Source organism: Acomys russatus, chromosome X, assembly GCF_903995435.1.
Source record: "Acomys russatus chromosome X, mAcoRus1.1, whole genome shotgun sequence".
NCBI lineage: Eukaryota > Metazoa > Chordata > Mammalia > Rodentia > Muridae > Acomys > Acomys russatus.
The window spans coordinates 19356514-19382468 of NC_067169.1; the positions used below are offsets into that span (position 1 = coordinate 19356514).

A 25955-nucleotide genomic window follows, 5' to 3' on the forward strand; every position below is an offset into this window, starting at 1 on the left:
GTCCATTGGTTTGTCTGTCTGTCTGCTATCTCTGTCTGTCTTTCTGTCATCTTTATTCTGTCCATCAGTCTGTCTGTTTATCTGTCATCTTTCCATCTGTCATCTTTCAGTCTATCCATCAGTCTGTCTGTCCATCTGTGCATTGTTCTGTCTGTCCACTTGTCTGTCTATCTGTCCTCTTTCTGTCTGTCCGTCAGTCTGTCTGTCCGTCTGTCCATCTGTCCATTGTTCTGTCTGTCCACTTTTCTGTCCATCTGTCATCTTTCAGTCTGTCCATCAGTCTGTCTGTCCGTCTGTCCATCTGTCCATTGTTCTGTCTGTCCACTTTTCTGTCCATCTGTCATCTTTCAGTCTATCCATCAGTATGTCTGTCCATCTGTCATCTTTCAGTGTATCCATCAGTATGTCTGTCCATCTGTCATCTTTCAGTCTATCCATCAGTCTGTCTGTCCATCTGTTATCCTTCAGTCTGTCCATTAGTCTGTCTGTCCATCTGTCCATTAGTCTGTCTGTCCATTAGTCTGTCTGTCCATCTGTCCATTTTTCTGTCTGTCCACTTGTCTGTCCATCAGTCTGTCTGTCCATCTGTTATCCTTCAGTCTATCCATTAGTCTGTCTGTCCATCTGTCCATTGTTCTGTCCATCCACTTGTCTGTCCATCTGTCATCTTTCAGTCTGCCTATCAGTCTGTCTGTCTATCTGTCCATCATTCTGTCTGTCCACTTGTTTGTCCATCTGTCCATTGTTCTGTCTGTCCACTTGTCTGTCCACCTGTCATCTTTCAGTCTGTCCGTCAGTCTGTCTGTCCATCTGTCGTCTTTCAGTCTGTCCATTACTCTGTTTGTCCATTGTTCTGCCTGTTCACCTGTACGTCCATCTGTCATCTTTCAGTCAGTCTATTGTCTGTCCATCTGTCATCTTTCAGCCTGTCCATCAGTCTGTCTGTCCATCTGTCATCTTTCAATCTGTCCATCAGTCAGTCTGTCCACCTGTCATCTTTCAGTCTGTCCATTAGTCTGTCTGTCTATCTGTCCATCGTTCTGTCTGTCCACTTGTCTGTCCATCTGTCATCTTTCAGTCTGTCTGTCAGTCTGTCTGTCTATATGTCTATCATTCTGTCTGTCCACTTGTTTGTCCATCTGTCATCTTTCAGTCTGTCCAACAGTCGGTCTGTCCATCTGTCGTCTTTCAGTCTGTCCATTTGTCTGTCTGTCTATCTGTCTTTCGTTCTGTCTGTCCACTTGTCTGTCCATCTGTCATCTTTCAGTCTGTCAGTCTGTCTGTCCATCTGTCTATCATTCTGTCTGTCCACTTGTTTGTCCATCTGTCATCTTTCAGTCTGTCCATCAGTCTGTCTGTCTATCTGTTATCTTTCAGTCTGTCATCAGTCTGTCAATCCATCGTTCTGTCTGTCCACTTGTCTGTCCATCTATCATTTTTCAGTCTGTCCATCAGTCTGTCTGTTCATTTTTCCAGTGTTCTGTCTGTCCACCTGTCAGCTTTCATTCTGTCCATTAGTCTGTCTGTCTATCTGTCCATCGTTCTGTCTGTCCACTTGTCTGTCCATCTGTCATCTTTCAGTCTGTCTGTCAGTCTGTCTGTTCATCTGTCTATCATTCTGTCTGTCCACTTGTTTGTCCATCTGTCATCTTTCAATCTGTCCATCAGTCTGTCTATCTGTTATCTTTCAGTCTGTCCATCAGTCTGTCAATCCATTGTTCTGTCTGTCCACTTGTCTGTCCATCTGTCATCTTTCAGTCTGTCCGTCCGTCTGTCTGTACATTTTTCCATTGTTCTGTCTGTCCACCTGTCATCTTTCAGTCTGTCCATGTGTCATCTTTCAGTCTGTCTGTCCATCTATCAATCATTCTGTTAGTCCATTTGACCATCTGTCATCTCTCAGTCTGTTGTCTGTCCATTGGTTTGTTTGTCTGTTGTCTCTGTCTGTCCATCTGTCATCTTTCAGTCTATGCATCAGCCTGTCCATCTGTCCATTGTTCTGTCTGTCCATCTGTCTGTCTGTCTGTTTTGTGTCCATTGGTCTCTCTGTTTATCTATTGTCTCTCTCTGTCCATCTGCCCATCATTCTCTCTGTCCATCTGTCTGTCAGTCATCTTTCAGTCTGTCCGTCTGTCTGTCCATATGTCCATCATTCTGTGTGTCCATCTATCATCTTTCAGTCAGTCTGTCTGTTGTCTGTCCATTGGTCTGTCTGTTCATCTGTCATCTTTCAGATCTTTCAGTCTGTCTGTTATCTATCCATCAATCTGTCTGTTCTTTTCTCTCTCTGTCTCTCTCTCTGTCTCTCTCTGTTTGTCTCTCTCTCACTACACACACACACACACACACACACACAACCATACACAAACAACTTATTGATTCCAATTAGTGTTTGCTCTTTATTTTTTTCACATTCATGTGTGCATGCAGGTGGATCTCAAGTCATCAGGCTGAGCAGCAACCGCCTTTACCTGCTGAGCCATCTTGCCAGCCCAAGAATATAATTTCTATTTATAATTTGCTGAGTAGTATTTATTATAAAATCTTTTTTAATTTTGTCAAATTATTTTATGGATCTATTGAGAATAATCATATTGGTTTTTGCTTTGTTAGTATGGTATAACCTTTAAACTTTGGATGTTAAAATAACTTTGCACTACTAGGGTATCTACCTGATTATGGTGGACCATCTTTTAAAATGCATTTCTGGTTTTGTTATTTTAGTATTTTGTTGGGGATTTTTACATTTGTAGCCATAAGAGGTAATTGTTTATAGTTTACTTGTCCTGTAATACTATTGTTCTTTTGGTATCATAACACCACTGCCCTTAAAGAGTGTTAGAAAATGTTTCTACCTTTTGTATGTATGTATGTATGTTTGTATTTGTTTGTTTACAGCCTGATTGCAGCCCCTCCCAGTCCCACCCTCAGGCCCCTCCCCTTTCCCCCATTCTCCTAGTCTCAGAGAAGGGAAGGACCCCATAGCAACCAACCCATGCTGGTACATCAAGTTTCAGCAGGATTAAGCATATTCTCTCCCCCTAAGGCCAGACAAGGCATCCCAGCTAAGGGAGAGGGATCAATCCAAAGGCAGACAACAGAGTCAAAGACAGCCCCAGCTCTAATTGTTAAGGGACCCACACAATGACCATACTGTACATCTGCTACAAATGTTTAGGAGGTCTAGGTCTGTCCCATGTATGCTGTTTGTTTGGTGGTTCAGTCTCTGTGAACCCCCATGGGCCCAGGATAGTTTATGCTGTAGGTCTTCTTGACCCCTCTGGCTCCCTCTTTCCTTCCTCCTACTCTTCCTCAAGACTTCCTGAGCTCAGCCTATTGTTTGGCTCTCGGTCTCTGCATCTGTTTTTATCAGCTGCTGGATGAAGCCTCTCAGAAGACAGGTAATGCTACGCTCCTGTCTGTAAGCATAGTAGAGTATCATTAATAGTGTCAGGAGTTGGCTGTTTTAATTTCTCTTTAAATTTTTGGTAGAATTCAGTGAAGCCATTTGAGCCTTAACTCTTTTCTTTGTGGCTAATTTTTCAGTTGATAATTCAATTAATTTACATGATACAAGTCTAATTAATTTTTATTTTCTTCTTTAATGTGCTTTGGTAGTTTGTGACTTTCTACACATTTGCTCATTTTATCTAAATTATATAGTTTATTGCTATTTAACTTTTTGGACATTTCTTTAAATATCACTAGGCATATTATTTTGTCAAATCTTCACAACAAGCTTATTAAAGAGCTATTATTTTATCCTCACTTTATAAGTGGGAAATTTGAAGTGCTGAATTAATTTGCCCAAGGTTACATAGGACGTAAATGAGGACACAGACTAGTTCCAGACAATGTATGATCTTATTATACCTAGACTATCTGAAGACCTGGAGAGATGACTTTTAAATGTCATCAGGAAGGGCTAGGACCTTGTTTTGTCAAGCAGAATCTTATAATACATTTCCTTTTAATTAATTGTTATCTCTTATAATACAGTGGTTTAAAAATGTTTCTAGTGCTAGTACCCCGGTGTAAATTTTTTCAGTTTTTAAAAATATTTTATTAATGTATTCATATTACATCTCAATTGTTAGCCCATCCCTTGTATCCTCCCATTCCTCCCTCCCTCCCGCTTCCCCCCCTATTCCCCTCCCCTATGACTGTGACTGAGGGGGACCTCCTCTCCCTGTATATTCTCATAGGGTATCGAGTCTCTTCTTGGTGACCTGTTATCCTTCCTCTGAGTGCTACCAGGCCTCCACATCAAGGGGACATTAGTAAAAAATGAGGCACCAGAGTTCACATGAAAGTCAGACCTCACTCTCCACTCAACGGTGGAGAATGTCCTGTCCATCAGCTAGATTTGGGTAGGGGGTTGAAGTTTACTGCCTATATTTTCCTTGGCTGGTGACATAGTTTGAGCACGACCCCAGGACCCAGATCCACCTGTCATAATGTTCTTCTTGTAGGTTTTCATGACCCTCTGGATCCTTCTATTTCCCCATACTCCCATACTTCTCTCACCTAGAGTCCTAATAGGATGTCCTCCCCTCTGACCCACTTTCCTGGTAAGTAAAGACTTTCATGGGACATACCCCTTGGGCTAGTGTCTCGATATAAGTGAGTATATACCATTTGTCTCTTTTTGCTTCTGGGTTAACTCACTCATTATGATCATTTCTAGTTCAATCCATTTGTCCTCAAATTTCGGAAATTCCTTGTTTTTAATAGCTGAATACATAGTGTAAATGTACCACAGTTTCTTTATCCATTCTTCAACTGAGGGGCATTTAGGTTGTTTCCATGTTCTGGCTATTATGAATAAGGCTGCTATAAACATGGTTGAGCATATGTCCCTGTTGTGTAGTAGAGCATTTTCTGGGTATATTCCAAGGAGTGGAATAGCTAGGTCTTGATGAAGCCGTATTCCCATTTTTCTGAGAAAGCGCCAGATAGATTTCCAAAGTGGCTGTACTAGTTTGTATTCCCACCAGCAATGAAAGAGTGTTCCTCTCTCTCCACATCCTCGCCAGCATGTGGTGTCACTTGAGTTTTTGATCTTAGTCATTCTGATGGGTGTAAGATGGAATCTCAGCATCGTTTTGCCCAGTGTAACTTTTAAAACTGTCAACACCTTCAAAACAAACTATACCTAGGAGTTTACTTTCCAATTCTTCCTACAGCAGTGGTTCTCAACCCTCCTAATGCTGCAACCCTTTAATACAGGTCCTCATGTTGTGATAACCCAACTACAAAATTATTTTCATTGCTTCTTTGTAACTGTAATTTTGCTACTGTTATGATTCATAATATATGTTTTTTGATGGTCTTAGGAAACCCCTGTAAAAAGATAATTTGATTCCCAAAGGAATCAGGACTCATAGGTTGAGAGCTGTTGCCCTATGCCCTAGCATCCAATAGATTTCATGAGAACTGACTCATATGATATGTAGTCTTTGGAGACATTTATACCTCGTGCTCAGGATAGTGGTTTTATTTTCCTTTAGTTTTGATTTTGACTTTTATTCTTCAAATGATTCGATTATACTAAATTAACCTCATTAATCATGAAATCCTATTTAAAAACAAAGCTTTAGATCTGACATATGCGATACATTTCTATTTTGATCTTTCTCTTCTTTGAGAAAACATTCTCTGAATACTCCTTGGTACAGAGAATGTTGTTAGATACCACCAATATTAATTACCAACCTTCACTTCTCATTAGCCTTCAAACAATATTTTCAACCTGTATTCTATCTGAGCCATGGTGCTTATAGACAAAGGTAAATCACTGCTTCTAATGGGAGAACAATACATATGCAGGTAACTCATCCAAATAAGTATTATAATAGGTACTTTGTATATAAATAATGGCAATAAACCATATGCGAGAAAGTATAACATGGATTTTATAGGAAAAGTAAAAAAAAAGTGTAAGAATGTAGATATAGAAACTCTACTGTGTATTACTAACTTGATTTGGTATGTTTTACTTTTTTTTTTTTTTTTTTTTTTTTTTAGCCCTTTGCACTGTCTTGGGGATGAAGCTCTTTCCTTCCATTTGACTTAACGTAGCAACAGAAGGAAATGGTGGGTAAGGACTAGGACTTACATCATTCTTACCCGGACTTTGTTTCATTTGCAGTTATAAGTTGAGAAATGTCACTTCACTGTCAAACGTGGAGAAACAGTTTGTTCTGGCTGTACCCAACAAGTCTGAGACGGTAACTATTGAGGAAACATCTGCCATTCAAAAGACACTTTTGAATGAGGAACCTGCAACTGAAGAGGCATGCCTTAAGCAAAAGACATTAAAGAGTTATGAATGTCACCAGGAGACATTTCTAATGGAGAAGCCACTAACATTGCTGGGGAAGACTGATGATGACAATGAGTTTGAAACAGAGCTCATGGCTTCTGAAGGGAAGGAGGAGTCTGAAGAGGCAGCTGTCATTGAGGTAGCATTTTTAGGGAATAAGAGGTACCTATTTGCAGGGATGGAGCTTCACCAGAAGCTATTGTTTATGAAAGGCTAAATTATGTTAATTGTTTCTGTCTACAGATGCCTGATTTAAAGGAGTCTGTCATCGGGAAGGTGACTCTCACCTCAAGTTCATTATATGAAAAGAAGAAACAGGCTGTTCAAAGGGACAAGTATAATCTTCGGGACAAGAGTTTTTTTGGGAATAAGCCATCAGCATTAAACGTGGTGAGTACTAGAGAGAAGTCACTAATTAAAATGCCGCTTCTCATGAAAAAGAATCCTACCACTAAAATGAAGTCTTTGTTACAGGAGCCATTATCACAGCAAAAAATATATAAGACTCAAGAGGAGGCAAGCACCTCTAAGAAGACACAGGTGTTACAAGTGAAATCAAAGAACAAAGAAGGGAAACATAGCACCAATGAAGTGACCCATACAAAGAAGGAACCCTCTTCTAAAAAGAATCATGACACTCAGGGAAAGGGCACTAATTTTAGGTCACCAAGAGATCAGCCAGTCACTCATGCAAATGAATCATCATCCCTTAAAATGTCTACCACCAAGAAAGATTCCCATTTCCAGGGGCAATCTGTATTGCCAGACAGGCACATCACTGAAATGGAGGCATCCACTGTAGAAACCTCCTTGGCTCTGCAAAAGCCTACCACTGAGGCGGAGGTGTTACCTTTTCAGGTAGCTCCAGTTCTGGAGAAGCAGCACAGCACAGAGGAGGTCCTTCACAAGAAGCATTCGTCTAAAAGGAGACATTCTATAAATAACCCAGCAACACAAGAAGCAGCCACTAGCGAGCCATTGTCCTTTAAGAAGTCTACCACTAGGAAAGATTCCCCTATCCAGAAGCCATATGCACTACGAAAGACGCACACCAATCCCAGGGTTTCGTCCAAGGTGAAGAAGCCCCATGTCCCACAAAAGCATGATGTTGGGGAAGAGTCAGATTTTCAGTTATCTTCAGATTTTAAGAAATGGTACACTGTGGGGGAGCCAGCCTCCACCAAGAAGCCTTTAATGTCAGAGATGCAGCAGACCACCACTCAAGGGACAGGGTCCTATTTGAAAAATCCACTAGTATTACAGACAGCCACTTCAGGAGCAGAGTCACTGACTGAGGAAGCACCGTCCTTTAAGAAAGAAAACAATACATCTTCACTGAAAAGAAAGTGTGCTACTTCCACATGCTTCTCCTGGTTACCACAGTCAGAGAGGCAGGAAACAATTGATGAAGATAAGAATTTGTTCTCTGTAAAGCCTGGACCATTTAGGGAGGCATCTGCCACTGGGTACCTACAGAATCCATCTTCACTGAGTGAACAATGCTCTATTTCACCTGAGCTATCCTTCCCAGCAATATTTGCCTCAAAGGAGAGTACCAGTCAAGAAGGAACATGTAGTAAGGTATCAGCAACTTCCAATGATGACAAGGAATTATTCTCTCAAGACCTATTTTCTCCTTATAGTTCTGCTGATGAAGATGCACGTAAATGCCAGAAATCTTTGGGCTTGCAAGAGAAGACTAGTAGAAAAAATGATTCCTCAAAAAAAATGATTGGCTCACAGGACAGTGTTTCCGAAGAAGAGTCCTTTTTAAGAAAGCTCTTTTATAAGGGCAGCTATTCCTCTGAAGAATCAAGCCAAGAGAGAGCTGTTGCTCTAGAACAGGAATTCATGTTAAAAAAGATACTGGAAGAGAGCAACAGCAGTGATATCGATGAGTCTCATGGTCATCATTCACTGCACTTTCAGGACTATCCCAGCACAGAGAAGGAGGCCTCTGAGGAACCTGAAAACAGTCTGAAAAAAGCCAGCACTGAGCAGATAGTTGCCCTTATAAAGTCATTGGTCACACAAGATAATTCTATCAAAGAGGCCTTCCTCAATAAGTACACCATGGACATAGATGCTTACTGCAATCAATTGTTGACCTTGCCAGAGACCAGCGTCAAGGAGGAGGCAACTCTGAAGGAGCCCTTAGCTTTGCAAGAGAAGCCCAGAACTCAGCTGGCAACTGTCCTGAAGGAGCTACTGGTCTTAATAAAGAAGCCCAACGTGGAGAAGGTGGCTTTAGCCTTACAAGAGAATCAAAGCAGTAATGTAGAGACTCTCTTGAAGGAAGTATTGGCATTAGTGGAGAAACCTAGAATTGAGGGATCTACTACTCTGAAGGAACCCTTGGCCTTACAGGAGGAACCTAGCACTAAAACAGGTGATACCCCAAAGGAATGGGAACTCTCCAAGGAGTCCTTGACCTTTGATCAGAACCCCAACATTGAGGAAGATGATATAAGCAGGAAGACATTAACTACTGAGGAGTCCAACACAGATCTCCTCTTCAAGGGGGCATTAGCACTGGGTGAGGGACTCACTGCTGTAGACCAGTTGTCCTTTTCAGATCCATCATCTTTGGAGGATACTGTTATTATTGATGAAGAGACTTTTTCCAAATCACTCCTTGCCTTTCCAAATGAAAAGAGCCCTCATGAGTCCAGTCCCTGTGAATCTGGTTCCAAAAACTCTCAATCACCTACAGGCGAAACACAGACCGAGGTATTTATTACTCTTTTTTCCTCAGTTAGATAAGGGGCTTTTATCTAATTTAAGAAAAATTTATTTGGGTTTGAATATTGAAACCAGGACAAATTACATGCTCTGCCGTAAGTTCACAACCCTAACTTCCAAGGGGGCCTGGTGCCACACACCTTTAATCCCAGCACTCAAGGAGGCAGAGGCAGGTAGATCTCTGTGAGTTCAAGGCCAGCCTGGTCTACAAAGCAAGTCCAGGACAGCCAAGGCTACACAGAGAAACCCTGTCTCAAAAAAAGAAGTATTTTAATAAAATGTGTGTGTGTGTGTGTGTGTGTGTGTGTGTGTGTGTGTGTGTGTGTGTGTGTCTGTCTGTCTGTCTGTCTGTCTGTCTGTCTGTGTCTATTCATGTGAGTTCAGGTGCCTGTATAAGAATTGAAAACCCCCAGAGCTAGAATTACAGTCAGTTGTGAGCTGCTCAGAAGCGATGCTGGGAGCTGAACTCAGGTTCTCTGCAAGAGCAGTGAGTATTGTTCGCCACTGAACCATCATTCCAGTACCTCCAAAGTGTTCTTCTGATGTGTTCTTAAGCAATGTATACTATGCTATAGAATGATCCTCTACTCAGTGACAGGTGATATTTCTTTGGCTACCTTCTGATTTTATTTAACAAGAGGTCATCCATAATCTCCTCTTTCTCAGCTTTCATACCCTGAGGTTACCCATGAAATGGGAAAAAATTACTAGACTCTTTGAAATTGTCCTTTTATGTCAAGTTGATATTATAGAAGACCTTTAATGTATAGTTTTATAGTGATGAAGCTTAGCAATCAGAGAGTATTTATGCTTATTAAGGCCATGAACATATTCTAAGGAGGCAAGTATTTAAGTTAGAAATTACAAGAATGAAATTAAATATTTAGCAAGTTTAAGGAGAAATATTCCCTATTTAGAAGTAAAACAACCTAGATAAAGGTTTAGATGCAGGAAAAGCTACTAAGATGAATCAGGGCAGATCAAATTTACTGGAGTATAGCATGGGATGTTAGAAGGCAAGAGACATAGATTAAATTTTTAAAAAATGTTATGAGAGAGGCTTGAATTGGGGCTGGAGAGATGGTTTAGTAGTTAAGAGTACTTACTGTGTTTGCAGAGGACTCAGACTCAGTTCCCAGCACTTACATGACTTCTTACAACTGTCATGCCAGTTCCAGGTAATCTAATTCCTTCTGGCTTCCACAGGTACTATGTGTACATGGTGCACATACATGGCATTCAGGTAAAATAAACATACATATAAGAAGAGAGGCTTGGAGTTAGTTGTATAAAGGATCCCTTGTTCCTGGGGCAGAACATACACGTACTAGTCAAATATTGATTGCCAAACAGTTTGTGGCTTGCAGGGCCAACAAGTGAACTGTGATAGTCCAGAATACTTGAAAATTGTGGAATCATAGTTGAAGACAGTGAAATGAAATGAATATGATTAAGCAAAGCTTTCTTTTCTGCTCTTTTCCTTCCTTCCTTCCTTCCTTCCTTCCTTCCTTCCTTCCTTTCTTTCTGAGCTAAGCTTTCTCTTAACTTGTCCTTTCCTGAAGTTGTTCTGACGATTTCTAAACAGGTAATTATACTGGATGACAGCGACACACTGGAAATTATTGAAAATGAAGACAATAATCCATCTCTCAACTCTGTATATGACAAGGAAATCTTCAGTTACTTGAAGAAGAGAGAGGTGGGTATGTAGGTTGCTGGAAGTGGACAGTGATTTCAAAGTCTTATTTCCTTATCATTCTGTTGTTCTACATATAAATTGAAGGACTTCTAAGGATGTTGAAATAACAGCAGCAGAGAATAACATCTGCTGGTAGCTTATTGTGAGTTGACCATTATGTTAAAGGATTTGTAGAGATTATCTTAATTATTCTAAAAATGTCTTGATGGGAGAGATTATAATTTCCCTTTTACATTGTAGGGGAACCTACCCTGAGTCATACATATTGCATGGAGGAACTGAAATAGAAACAAAAATTTGATTACCATGAAGAAGACCATGACTTTGTAACATCTAGCTGCTGATCAGACAGTCTAAGGCATAAAAGTCATAATGAGCTTGTCTCTGACTAACTTCTGTTAGAGTGCTTTTTCCTTGTTTTCCTATGTTTCTGAGGTGGTGTGGAACAATCACACCCATTGTTTCAACTGTCCAATTTTGTGCAGTAATCTTTGCTTTTGAAAATAAAAGATTTGGTTTAAATATTCACTAGTTCCAATTTTTCTTCTCTTTTCGCTGAAACAAGTAAGAACAAGATCATCTACCAAATAGGTTTTAGCAGACTTTATATGATGGTAAAGGAATATCTCACACTTTTTCTAGAGAGAATTGATTGCCTGACTTTGCAGCCTATGCCTTTTCTAGCGTACAGATAATTCTTGATGTATGAAGAGGATAAACTCTAGATAAAATTGAATTATCCAGTCTCAGCCACAACTTCACTGTCAAATGTAGATTGCTGAAACCCCCCAGCATTGAGAGAGAGAATTATAATTATAACACATATTTTAGTCCTGAAAAAGATCAAAACCAGTAATTATATTTCTACTGAATGTATATTGCTTCTTACCTATCATAAAGTACAAAATTAAGTTGAAATATTAAAATCAGGCCCATCTGTGCCTTAGAGAAACCAGGAGACATCTCTGTTTTGGTTTGTTTTGTTTTTAAGTCTTAACTTATAGCAGTATCAGATGAAATCTGAAAATGTTTTTCTTGTTTTCTAGTTTTTATTTTTATTTTTTGAAAATAGATTTTTTTCGTACAATGTACTATTTTAAAGATAAAGTACATTGTAATATTTTATTTTTTAGGGATTAGAGTTGCTTTTTTCATCCAAAGGTAATACAACATTTTGTACATTGTCTCTAACAATTGCTTATTTCTCTAACACAATTGACTATTGAACACTTTGTTGTTTTTTTTTTTACTCTTTTTTTATTAATTTATTCTTGTTACATCTCAATGTTTATCCCATCCCTTGTACCCTCCCATTTATTGAACACTTTGATTCAATTTTGACACTGAACACTCAAAGTTCACATCAGATCCCTTAGATAAAGGGCTCAGTTATACAATAATGTACCAATTTCTTATTGTCAACCATAGATGCAGGATCTGGGATACCCATATTTTTAGCCATTTGATAACAAGTTTTAGATTTCCCATGCTATCATTTTGTTCTAGAATATTCCACAAAGGCTTGGTCCCTAGCTTGAGGTGATACCAGGAAGTAGCGTAACCTTTAGGAGGCAGGTTTGTAAGAGGAGATTCAATCATCAGAGGAATGCTTATGGAGGATATTTTTGGGACCATTTAGCTCCTTTGGTCCCTATGCTTCCTGTCTGCCATGCATGTTTGGCATCATGTGGTACCTCATCACATGAACCATATGTGATTTGATATATTCTGATTATGGTTTTTCCTCCCTCATCTACTCCCAGAGCCTCCCTTCTTCTTTGTCCATCCAACTCCGTGTGTCTTTTTCTTTCTCTGAAATATTTTTTAAATTGTATTATGTTTTATTAATACCTTGAGGATTTCAAGCAATGTATTTTGATCATATTCATACTCATTCCCATGTCCTCCTATATCCATCCCTACATCCATATGCATTCAACTTTGTGTCTCTTATGTGTGGCCATAATATTATTTCTTGGGTATGGGGCCACCCCCAGAGCATGTGTATACATTCGTAAAGAAAATTTACTTTGCCTCTCCCAGAAGCTATAAATTGCCAATGGCTCGTCATCTAGAGGTGGGATTTTTATGCCCACTTCTTCCCTCCATGCTGGGGTTTTTATCTGGGTAGAGCTTGTGTTGGTCATGGTTTTATCATAACCACTGTGAATTCATATGTCCCATTCCCAGAAAACATTGTTTCAATGCAATCAACCATCATTCATGACTCTTAGTCTTTTTACTTCTTCCACAAGCATCCCTGAGCCATTTGGGGCTGAGCATTGGTGTCTTATTTTCATCACATTGACCAGCTGTGAGTCTCAGTTAATAGACTTCTACTAAAAGAAAAAACTTCTCTGATGTGGGTTGAGAAATGAATTTAACCTATGGATATGGCATTAAATCATTAGTTGATTTTAATACTATGTTCTTTTAGCAGAATAGCAATTAGATTTCCCCTTGGGTCTGTCTAGGCCCTGGTTTTTGGCCCCAGTTATGGTGCCAGGTATGGCTTCCATCTTGTGGAGTGGCCTTCAATCCCGTCAGAACGTGTTTGGTTCCTTCTGTAACATTCACTCCACTATTGTACCAGGGGAACTATCTTGTCAGACTAGTTGTTGCTATAGCTTTCAGGACTCACAGCTGGGTAAGACTCATGATTAATTCCTCCTTGGTAACAAGTACAGCATCTCCCAGAATTAGGAAAACTAGCCAGTAGGGTTGAAGCTTTAAGGTTATTATTTTTTCATATTCATTGACTCCAGTGTGGTGTGTGTGTCTGTGTGATGTGACATAGGCATCTAGTTTTTCTTGGTATAGATATGTGCTCTCACTTTGGTTGAGTGGGTGTTTGGATCTTTATTTGCTGCTATTCCAACTTATCAAGCTGCGGTCCAGCTGGCTGGTATTTGGAGCTCAGTACTGAAGCAACTCTGCTAGTGTTCAAATGGAGTGTCATGAGTAGTCCCATTTCAGCTAGGAATAGGGGCAACTTCTGAAGCCAGTAGTAAACCATCTGAAGTCTATGACAGCCCACTCACCCAGTTCTACAGGTAGTCCTTGGATAGCAGGGCCTAGGATCTCAGTGAGAGTGGAAGGTGTTCCCTGGAGGTAGGGAATAGAATGCTATACCATCCTCAGGTGGAGGTGGGTGGGGTATAAGGCTGAGCTGAAGGTCTGTACTTGGGGTTGTACTCGTACTAACCCTGAGATCCCTGTATAGCATAGTGGGTAGGGTGGATCATAGACTAGCTCTGGGGTCCATGCCTGAGTTTGAGCTCACAGGTTCCCACATGGTCCACAGAGTGGTCAGTGGGGTGGCTGAGAGGTCAGGCAGGTGGGTAGACTGGCTCTGGTGGGTCTCTTAAATCTTAACATAAATATAAAAACTAAGCTTAGTTTTCTAAATCAAAATATGAGGATTTACAAGACATTTGTGTATTACATATATGTACATCAAAGCTGAAAAAGCATTGGTCTGCACAGCATGATACTGTGTTTTAGACTGAATTGTAAAGAACTATTGCAACTCTTCTAGTATTTATTGACAGCCATAGGTGGGTTCCCCAATATCTCTTCTGACACTTAAATATCTTATATGTCCATTCATCAAAGATAGCTGGAACTTGTTCAGAAAAGGATACTCTGATATGCTCATATCTCATACCAGTTGAAAATTGTGAGCTGGAAATATGAAAAAGAAGTTAATTGTCAAAATTTTGAAGTACAAGAATAGTTCATTGACATTTCTTTTTCATTTATGCCAGGAAAAGTTCATACTCGAGAAATACATGGACCGCCAGGCTGAACTCTCCATTGACTTGAGGGCTATTCTTGTGGACTGGTTGGTGGAGGTACAGGTATGCCTGGCAATTGTTACCTCAAGAAGCTGTTGTTCTTTCTTGCAGTTCAAATCAGAATGCCAAAAATATACTGAATCTACAGAGATGAAGAACTATAGTTCCTGAATTCTGGGAATTTATTATTTAGATATATAAAAGTAATTTTGTTCTTCTGGCTCAGTTGTTGTCTGGGAGGCTAACTGCCCCCTTCTGCTAACCTAGGCCTAGTCCTGGAAGCTTCTAGCCTCTCTGCAATCTTGCTTCTGAGAGAGTTTAATAAGTAGCAGAGCTGATTGCTTTCTTCAGTCTATTGAAAAGGCTAACTCTCTCAGTAGCAAATTGTCTACAAATGGCTTCACACCAGGTCTTATGGAACTGTAAGTTGTAGCCAGCGCGAATGTAGCATGAAAGGACTTGGTTCCATTGTCTTCTGTGCCCCATTTACTAGGATAGAAGGCTCTATGCTGCTTAAGGACCTGAGTGGATCCTGAGCATGCACATGTGTCTGTAATCCCAGCGCTGGAGAGGTGAGGAAGGACAGCTCTCTGGAGCTCGCTGGCTGCCTGGCCTAGCAGAGACTGTCTCAAAAACTGAAGTAGATGACATCTGAGGACAACACTTGAGATTGACCTCTGGCCTCTTACATGCATGCGCACACACATACATGCCCTACACGTGCACTCACACATATACATGAAAACATGCAGGTTTATTATCCACGTATCTATATGCTACATTTAATACCAGCATGCAGGAATAGGTGGCTATGTGTACTAGAAGGAAGCAATATAAATATTGGCTGTGCTATTTTTTCACAGAGGCATTATCCTTAGATACTGTTTCCCATCCCTAGCATCATTTATTTATTTGTTTAGTCGCTAGCTGGTTTCCATTTGCTACTTGAGATTGTAGCCATGAGATTTGCATTCCCATCCCTGTCTTAAGATATTCATCTTGATACTTTAGAAAGCAAAATAAAATGCCCATGTCAGAATTCCCAGTACCTGTGAAATGTTAAAGTTGCTAATCAGCTGAATTTAAGATAGGCCAGTGATCTCAGCCTATTTGAGTGAGCCTAATGTGTTCACAGGTGTTCTTAAATGTGGAACAGGGAGACAGTTTGGAGATGAAAAGGGCAACAGACTAAAAAAAAAAGTGAGTTGCCTCTAGAAATTAGAAAAGAAAAATAATTATTTACTAGAACTTCTCCAAAAGAAAATGGACCTGTTAGCCCTCTCTCCGTGTTTTAGAACTAAAGACACACTGTCTCTGTGGAAAGTACAAGTTACCAATAAAGAAAGAAAGCAGGAATATCTGAGTATTAGATATTAAGGAGAGAGAGGATATGTGGACTCAAGGCACTCACAGGGAAGGCAGAACTTTTCTTTCTAGCTTGTAAGGTTGAGTATGTGTCCAAAGGATAATTACAGGTCATTGCACAGTCCTTAAAGGGGTTACACAGTGGTATGTGTCGGTACCTTTCTGAAGCAGTTTCCACATTCCCTGCAGAGTACAAACTGTCTAGGGCTATTCTTGATGTTCCAGGCAGTCAAGGTTCCTAGATTTCTCTGGAGATGGCTATTTGTTTGGAAAATATTCAGATCCCTGTCTTATGTGTTCCTTCAGATGTGCTTTCAGATGAGTCATGAGACCCTGTATTTGGCAGTGAAGATAGTGGATCTCTACCTAATGAAGGCACAATGCAAGAAGAAGCACCTACAACTCCTTGGTTCCACTGCCTACATGATTGCAGCCAAATTAGAGGTGAGTCTGAATCCTCAGGGTCTGAGGAGAACTTATCAAATATCCATCTTAAACAGAATGGATATGCATATGTTTTTTATACACAAGAAAAACTCTGTATATGCATCTCTATAAATTTATCTATATCTGCACAAAGAGAGACAGAGAGAGAGAGACACAGACAAGGAGAGACACAGAGAGACAGAGACAGAGATGGAGACAGATCTTTCTTTTTTTTTTCTTCTTTTTTTGGTTTTCCAAGACAGGGTCTCTCTGTGTAGTCTTGGCTGTTGTAGGCTGTCCTCGAACTCATAGTGATCCACCTGCCTTTACCTCCAGAGAGAGATCTTTCTTACCAGTTTTTTGGTCTATTTCTTTAAATTTGGACAGTCTTTGGTTGGCACTTGTGATATATTTGTCATAGCATCAGAAAGGTTCACTTGTTTAGTCTTTGAAGATATGTTATAGGCAAAGCTGCCTAATTTGATAGGTTGTTCTGTTAAAAAAAAAAAAAAAAAAAAAAAAAAAAAAAAAAAAAACTTCCTTCTCATTCATGATTTCTTGCCCTCTCCCCAAGTTTTTCTTGTTCTACCGACTACATCCTGTCTGTACCTGTAGAGTGCTGGAGACAATAGAAAATGGTTTGGTACAGATTAGAGTAAGTCTAAAATAGTCTAGGTGAAATAGTTATTTTTGAAGTAGTAGTATAAAGACTACTGGTCTTTTCTTCGTGACCAAAATCAGTCTAGCTAACCTCTCTAATTCTTTCCTTTATTTAGGTACTTAATGATCTCGTTCAACTCTTCAAGTTTCCCTTCAATTATGTATCAAACTAGGGCTTAAGAGAAGAATTTTACTACTTAAGAAAAATTGGAGGTAGCAATTTCTATTAAAGGGTTCAAAACCAACCAGTCAGTGGTGGCTCACACCTTTAATCCCAGCACTCGGGAAGCAGAGGCAGGTAGATTTCTGTGAGTTCAAGGCCAGCCTGGTCTACATAGCAAGTCCTGCACAGCCAGGGCTACACAGGGAAACCCTGTCTTTTTTCTTTTTGTGTGTCTGCTGGCTCGTGTGTGTGTGTGTGTGTGTGTGTGTGTGTGTGTGTGTGTGTGTGTTCCCTCTTCTACCTTTCCCTTTCTATCTACTTTTTCTCTACTTTCTCTGTAGCTACCTATCTCATTCCTTCCCTGCTCAGGTACTGTTTTGTACTTATCATTAGTACAACTACACTCAGCTTTAAAGGCTGGGCCTAGGTAGAGTAAGAAGAAAAGCGAAGAGGAGGATGGGGTACTTTTAGCGAGCTTTGGAACCAGAAGAACTCCTTTTGTGTTCAGTAAAGAAAGGGTCTACTAAGGCCTAGGGAGGAAGGATATCTTCCCCTTATGGGATTTAGAAATGCTAGAAGACTTTTTAAAAATGCTTTACTTTTATCTCCTAATAATGAGTATATGTCTGTGTGGGAGTCTGCACATGTGAGTACAAATATCCATGAAATCAATAGTGTCATATGTCTCTGGAGCTGAATTGCAGGCAGCTGTGAGCCAATTGATGTGGATACTAGGGACCAGAGTCAGGTCCTCTGCACTAGCAGTAGATACTTTTAACTGCTGGGCCATTTTTTCTAGCCCCTGAAAGAACTTAAAATATATTTTTTTCTTTTTTCTTCATTAATTAATGTATTTATTCATTTTACATCCCAATGACAGCCCCACTCCGTCCTCTCCGCCCAGTCACACCCTCCCACCCACTTCCCTGATACTCCTTCCCCCACCTCCACCCCTGGATAGCAACCTACCCTCGTACATCAAGTCACATCATAACTAAGTGCCTCCTCTTTCACTGAAGCAATACAAGGCAGCTCTGCTAGGAAATGGAATCCAGAGTCTAAATCACATAGCCCCTGCTCCAATTGTTAAGGGACCCACTTGAGGATCAAGCAACTTCATATGTGTAGGGAGGCTAGGCCCAGTCCATGCATGCCCTTTGCTTGGTGGCTCAGTCTCTGTGAGCCCCCATAGGCCCAGGTTAGTTTATTCTGTAGGTCTTCTTGTGTCCTTGACCTTTCCAGATCCCTCAATCCTTCCTCTAACTCTTTCACAAGACTCCTTGAGTTCCACCTAATGTTTGGCTGTGGGTCTCTGTATCTTTTTCCATTATCTGCTGGATGAAGCCTCTCAGATGACAGTTATAGTAGGTTCCTGTCTGCAAAGATAGCAGAGTATCATTAATAGTATCAGGGGTTGGCTCTCTCCCATGGGGTAGGTCTAAGTTGGGCAAATCATTGGTTGGACATTCCCTCAATCTCTGTCCCATCTTTTATCCCTGCACATCTGGTAAGCAGGACAAATTTTCGGTCCAGGGTTTTGTGGGTGGGTTGATGTACCCCTCCCCTGACTGGAAGTCCTGCTTGGATACAGGATGTGGCCACTTCAGTCTCATTATCTCCCACTGCTAGCTTTTCCCAGAGATGCCCAACACCAATTTCCCTTCTCTCTCCCAGCCCTCTCACCCCCCATCCCTGCTCTTGCCACACCTGATTCCCCACTCCTTCCCCTCACCACCCTCCTCTCTCAAACTGTGGCCTTTCTCCCTCCACTTCCAATATCCATGGTGCCTATTTTATTTCTTCTTCTTAGTGTGAGTCAAGCATCCTCCCTTGATCCCTCTTTGTTACTTAGTTTCTTTGGGTCTGTGGATTGTAGCATGGTTATCCCATACTTTATGGCTCTTAATCATTTATAAGTGAGCATATACCATGTGTATCCTTCTGCATCTGGGTTACCTCACTCCCGATGATCTTTTCTAGTTCCATCCATTTGCTTGCGAATTTCATGATATTCTTGTTCTTATTAGCTTAATAGTATTCTACTCGTAAATGTACTACAGTTTCTTTATCCATTCTTCCAATGAGGACCATCTGGGTTGTTTCTAGATTCTGGCTTTTACAAATAAAGCTGCTATGAACATAGTTGAGCAAATGTCCTTGTGGTATAATGGAGAGTCTTTTGGGTGTATGCTCAGGAGTGGTATGGCTGGGTATTACAGTAGCACTACTCCCAGTTTTCTGAGAAAGTGCCAGATTGATTTCCAATGTGGTTGTACAAGTTTACACTCCCACCAGCAGTGAAGGAGTGCTCCCCTTTCTCCACATCCTCACCAGCATGTGCTGTCACTTGAGGTTTTAATCTTAGCCATTCTGATGGGTGTAACATGGAATCTCAGAGTCATTTTAGTTTGTATTTCCCTGATGACTAAGGATGTTGAGCATTTCCCAGTCTGTAGACTGTTGTTTTGTTTATTGACAGTATCTTTTGCCTTGCAGAAGCTTTTCAGTTTCATGAGGTCCCATTTATTTATTGTTGATCTTAGAACCTGAGCTATTTGTGTTCTGTTTAGGAAGTTGTCTCCTGTGCCAATGAGTTCAAGGCTGATCCCCACTTTCTCTTCTAATAGATTTAGTGTATCTGTTTTAATGTGGAGGTATTTGCTCCACTTGGACTTGAGTTTTGTGCAGGGTGATAAATATTGATCTATTTGTATTCTTCTACATGCTGACATTTAGCTAGTTAGACCAACAACATTTCTTGAAGATGCTTTTTCCCCATTATATGGTTTTGGCTTCTTTGTCAAAAATCAAGTGTCCATAGGCAGGCTAGAGAAAGGCTGGGTGGGGTCTAACCCCAAATTATAAATATTTAATTCAAATGTAATTACATTATTTACACAGTTCCTTTTTTCCTCCATCCTCAAAACCTCTTACTTCATTTCAAATTAATTGCCTTTTGATTACTATTGTTTATATACACACATAAATATAAAAATACAACCTGCTAAGTCCATTTAATGTTGCTTGTATGTACATGCTTTCAGGGATGACCTCTAGGTATAGGATAACCAAATAAGGGGACCGTCTCTGAGGAAGACTAATTCTCCCTCTCTCAGCAGTTATTAATTGCCTGTGGTTCTTTGTGTAGAAGCAGGGCCTGTGAGATTTCCTCTTTTCACATTAGCATGTCTGTTGGTATTGCCGTTGTTCAGGTTCAATTTAAGTGGCCATATTGTTACGATTTCATGGATATAGACTTTCCTTTCATTTAGAAGACACACCTCACAGCAGTTTCCAGGTCCTCTGTCTCTTACACATCTTTCCATCTCTCCTCTTACAATATTCCCTGAACCTGATGTGCAGGAGTTTTACTGTAGATATATTAACCGGGGTGGAAGTGTAGAAGTGTCACTATTGCACTTTAGAGATATTTTGCTGTGCTGGTCATTGTTGTGGTTCATAGATGCTCTGGTTGGGTAGGACTATTGATTGCTTCCCTCTTTTGGCAGCTTGCGTAATACCTCTTGGAACTATGAAAGCTAGACTAAGGGAGGAAGATTTCAAGTCACATTCAGCCATTCAAAATAACTAAAACTGACTCTCAGATCTGCCCTGAAAGTCTATGTCTGGAAATAGTGTTGACTCCTACTTATCCTTCACTTCTATCCCCTTCTTCCTAATTCTATCCTAATTATAGGCTAAAAGGATGTCTATAAACATGATTGTGTCTCCTTTCCATCCACAGGAATCCTATCCACCTTCCCTGAAAGAGTTCTTTTTCATTTGTGAAGATGTTTATAAGCAGCGGGATATGGTTTCCTTGGAAATCAAGATCCTGAAAACCCTGGACTTTGACATCAATATTCCTACTGCATATAATTTTCTACGGAGATATGCTTCGGTAACAGGGGGGAGACACAGCTTAGTTATTTTGACCTGTGGACTGATCTTTTCTATATCCAAAGTGGCTGACAGACTTCTTGGCGAAAGGTTGTTCATCAGACACTTGGGGTGGAGCAAGTAATAGATTCCTCTGGTGTGCCTACAAGGTTTTAGGGTTAGGGCAAAGTAGGGGATGAGGTAAAAATATTCTTTGAGCAGGACAAGATGCATATGTTTGGGGGGAATGTTGGCAATATTCTTTTCCTTAGTTGAATATTGGTTGTGGAGGAAGATCACCTTATAATTATTCGTTTTATCCTGAAATTGTTTGATGTGTGTTATAAGTTAATTTTTTTTCAAACATAAGAAGGAAGGGAATGTTTGGGATCATCTCCTACAGTAGGACTATATGCATAGTCACAGTTGGGAGACTTTGATCCTCCAAAGGATGACTACTAACAGCAGGGAAAGTGAAAGGGTACACACTTGATAAGTTAGGAGCCTTAAAGATAGCAAATCCCCATTCCAGTATCATAATATTCGAGAGTGTCTGCACTTTTGTAGGCAGGAGTCTGCAAAATGGGTCGTGGGAGCAGAAGTACATGGTTGAAACAGAAAGTCATGTGGACTAGGGATGAGATACCTTGAAAAGGGTTCTTCTGCCTGCTACTGTGTTTCTGAATTGGTTGCTAACGATGCTTCTTATTGCCTTTAGTATGTCAGTGCTAGCATGAAGACACTAACCCTGTCCCGATTCATCTGTGAGTTAACCCTGACGGAATATGGCTATATCCAAGAGAAGCCTTCAAAGCTAGCTGCAGCCTCCTTCATCTTGGCCCTCTACATGAGGAATCTCAGCAGTTGTGTAAGTGGATGGGGTGGCTCAGTCACTAAGAGCAGCCTGTTCTAAGTTCAAATCCCCAGCACTCATGTAAAAGGCTACACATAACTGTGCTTGATTGTGCCCCTGATCTTTGGGGGCGGGGGGGTCACAGTGGGAGTAGACAAACAAGTAACTCATTGGGAACTTGCTGGCTGCCAGCCTGGCTCAGGGCTCACTGAGACACTCTGTCTCAAAGGAGTAAGGTGGACAGTGATAGAACAGGACACCTAACATTTTTCTCTGGCCTGTGCATGTATACACACAGGGACATTCACACACACACAGACACACACATAGACAAACTACTTGGGATAAATAATCATGGTGAGTGGAGATGGGGTGGAAATTAGGACTGTGGGAAGTTCATGTAACAAAACTCCTTCCTTTCTGTGGCTTCTTTAGCCCCTAGACAATATACGGACACGGTTTTCTACAGTAATTGCTTTCAAATATTTGTTTAGTTTTTCTTTGCCACAAAACTAGAATAGTTTTTGTTTTAAAGCAAGCCTCCAAGAAAAATCAAAATTACAGAACAGACCAATGTGAAGTTACTCTGGTTGCCATAGGAGCTGTGGTGGGCTCACTTGCTATTCTTTACTTTTTTTTTTTTCCTTTACTTTTTTTTTTTTTTTTTTAAGCTGGGAGACTTTTATTACTATTTTAAATTTCTCATTTGTTATGAGTCTATTCAGGTTGCTAACTTTTGGGTTAATTTTGGCAGTTTGGCTGAATATAGAAATTTACCCATTTGTTTTAGGTTTTCCAGCTTAATGGAGCACAGGTTTTTAAATATTCCCCTACAACATTCAGAATTTTTCTGTTAATTTGGGTCCTCTTTTTCTTTATTTTGATTAGTTTGTCCAAGGGCCTGGCAATCTTATCATCTCAAGAAAAAAGAAAAAACAAAGAAGGAAAGAAAAGAGACTTATTTATTTTATTAATTTATTCATATTACATCTCAATTGTTATCCCCTCCCTTGTATCCTCTCATTCCTCCCTCCCTCCCATTTTCCCCTTACTCCCCTCCCCTATGACTGTGACTGAGGGGGACCTCCTCCCCCTGTATATGCTCATAGGGTATTATGTCTCTTCTTGGTAGCCTGCTAGAAAAGAGGTTTATAGATTTGTTGATTATTTAGTTTTTAAAAATTTTTTGTTGATTATTTATATTGTTTTCTTTTTTCTGTTTCATTGGTTTCTGCTCTGATTTTTCTTATTTTTTACAATTGGCTGGGTTTGGTTTTAGTTTGTTCTTATTTTCCCAACATTTTGAGTTGCATCAGTAAGCTATTTATTTGTGCTTTTTCTGTTTTTTTTTTTTTTTTTTTAAGATGTAGACACTTAGTGCTATAAATTCCCCTTGTAGGATTATTCTCATTTTGCCACAGAGGTTTTCTTGTGTTGTGTTTTTATTTTTATTTAATTCTAAGACCTTTTTTCCTTTTTTGATTTCTTCTTTGACCCATTCATTATCCATCAATGAGTAGCTTAATCTCCATGAGTTTGTATATTTACTGGAGATTTTTTTTTTTTTTTTTTGCTGTTTTGTTTCACTGTGGTCAGACAAGATACAAGGAGTGATTTCAATCATTTTGAAGTTTTAAAGATTTGCTTTGTGCCCCAGGATGTGGCATATTTTAGAGAAGCTTCCATGTGCTACTGAATAGAATGGGTGTTCTTTAGTGTTTGGGTGGAATATTCTGTAGATATATGCATTTGATGTATAGTGTCATTTATTTCTAATGATTTTCTGTTTAATTTTTGTTCAGATGACTTGTCTATTGGCGAATGTGGGATTAAAGTCAGCTATTATTATTATTGGGTGGAACTTAATCTGTGTCTTTAAATCCAATAGTAATTTAAAAATGAAATTGTGCACCCCAGAATTTGATGCATATAGGATACTAATGTCTTCTTGGTTAACTGTTCCCTTGGTTAAAATAAATTGTCCCAGTTATCTCTTCTGATTACTTTTAGTGTGGAGTCTGTGCGTCCTTGTCTCCTGGTCCAGCTTGATTACAGTACTTTTGTCCTTCTTTACTTTAAAGTGGTGGCTATCTTTAAAGATGATGTGTTTCTTGAAGAAAATGGATAGGTGGATTTGGTTTCTTGTTCTGTACAGCAAGCCAGTGTCTTCTGATTGGAAAATTGAGGCCATTAATATTTAAAGTTCTTTTTGAAGTATGTGTATGTGTTAATTGTGGTCATTGTGTTGTTGATTTTTGGCATTGTTTGTGTTTTAAGTGGAACTTGGTATCATAGTAATTATGGCCTTATGTTTCTTTTCTCAGTTTCTTGGCTATACTCATTGCTCTCTTCAGGCTGAAATATTACTTCCTATGTTTTCTTTAGATTTGGCTTGTTGAAAACATTTAAAAATATATTTATATCTTGCAAAGTCTGTCTTTGTCCTTCAACTATAGCAGATACTTTTGGATATAGTCAAGGTTGGTGATTATGGTCTTTTAGGAATTGGAATGTATTACTTCAGGCTCTTCTGGTTTTCAATTTTTCAAATAACAGCTATGAAGTCAGCTGTTATTCTCATGGGTTTTCCTTTATATGTGACTACTGTTTTATTTTCCTTGAAGATTTCAATACTCTTTATTATCCCTCCCATCCACTTTCATATCATATTTTACTATCCACCCCACACACCACAGAAGAGGTGATTTTTAAGCTCAGTCTTGAAAGATCAGTAGGAACCTATGAGGGGAGATATTTGATGTGAACAAAGTATTAACTGAAAAAAAATGCAGGAGTCCTAAAGGAATGAGTATGGTGTGTTTGGGGTAAAATTCTAAAACCTATTCCTTAGGTCTTTGGTGGATTTTAGCTTCGATGAATACCTGTAACTAGGGTTAACATATAAATGATGATACTTAGACAGGTGATACTTGGAAGTTTGTATTTGAAACTTATTCTTTTAGGGGCTAGCGTATAATTATTAGTCAGTGTCTGGATTGTATGAGCCTTTGAAATGTTTCGAGTATCTCCTCTGCCTAAACCATAGATGGGACTTCTGGACTTGAACAGCATAGTTGGAGGCAAAGGTATACTTTCAGTAATAGGAGTTAATATTCATTCTTCTTTTGTTCAGGTTCCTGTGCTGGAATATTATAGTGGCTACCAGATTGCTGAACTTCACTCCTTGATCAGGAAGCTAAACAATTCAGTGACCTTCCAACCCCTTTGTAGCCTCAAGAATGTGTATGAGAAGTATTCTGAAGAGTAAGTACCGACTCCAGGTTTCATGAGAAGTCTTTCAAACAGTGAGCCTAAACAAATGTCACTTAAAAGGGGGAAGCTTCATAAACTTTACGCCTTTCTTTCTACTCTAGGATTAAAGGCAGCTAGGAAAGCAGGGCCTCTATGTGCCCTTTCTTTGGTGGAGCCTGTTCTGCTTTCCTTATTTTCCTCTAAGCAGACCACTCTTCCTTTTGCAGGGCCTTCTTTGAAGTCGCCAAAATCCCTCCTTTGAACATGGAAATTCTAGAAGAGCTGCTGAACTATGCATTAAGCAGCTGAGGACCTCTGACAACAGCTGGAAGGGCTGGGCAGACATACACAGAGGAATGCACTTATTCATTGATCTTATGCCTGACACTTTCTTTCCTTTTCTTAACTTTTCTTTAGTATGTTTCCTCTTTTTGTATTCTCCTAAAGCTATCATTGTAGGTACTTAAACAGTTTAAGTTGTTTTTATGAAAGAAAAGAAATTGTCTTGTATTTGTCCCAAAAAAATTAATAAAATGCAGTGGTTATGAGAATGGCCCATGTCCCTTCTAATTGCTGAGGCACCCTACGGATAGCCCAAGGAGGTTATTTTCCAACCCAGGAAAGTCTGTTCCAGGATATAACTTATCCAATTTCCTTCTCTCTTTAGAGTTTTTTTCCCTCAGAGGAAGTCAGCTAGGTGTGAAATAATAAGAGAGTCTATAAAAGGATTATCCTGGAGAGTGGTACCCAGTTCAAGAAGAAGAAGAAGGGACTCTGATTCTCCTCCCCAGGCA

General features: G+C 39.8%; 1 protein-coding gene across 1 annotated transcript in view; it reads left to right on the forward strand.

The window, feature by feature from the left end:
* Nucleotides 1-25485, forward strand: part of Ccnb3 (cyclin B3) — a 49359-nt gene extending 23874 nt beyond the window's left edge. Inside the window, exons 2-10 of the mRNA XM_051141133.1 lie at nucleotides 6152-6467; nucleotides 6569-9055; nucleotides 10653-10766; nucleotides 14534-14626; nucleotides 16235-16372; nucleotides 20923-21078; nucleotides 21775-21924; nucleotides 25043-25173; nucleotides 25389-25485. Coding sequence (XP_050997090.1) covers nucleotides 6152-6467; nucleotides 6569-9055; nucleotides 10653-10766; nucleotides 14534-14626; nucleotides 16235-16372; nucleotides 20923-21078; nucleotides 21775-21924; nucleotides 25043-25173; nucleotides 25389-25470 — 3667 coding nt within the window. The 3' untranslated portion in view covers nucleotides 25471-25485. The remainder of the gene's footprint in view (nucleotides 1-6151; nucleotides 6468-6568; nucleotides 9056-10652; nucleotides 10767-14533; nucleotides 14627-16234; nucleotides 16373-20922; nucleotides 21079-21774; nucleotides 21925-25042; nucleotides 25174-25388) is intronic.
* Nucleotides 25486-25955: the final 470 nt, after the last annotated feature.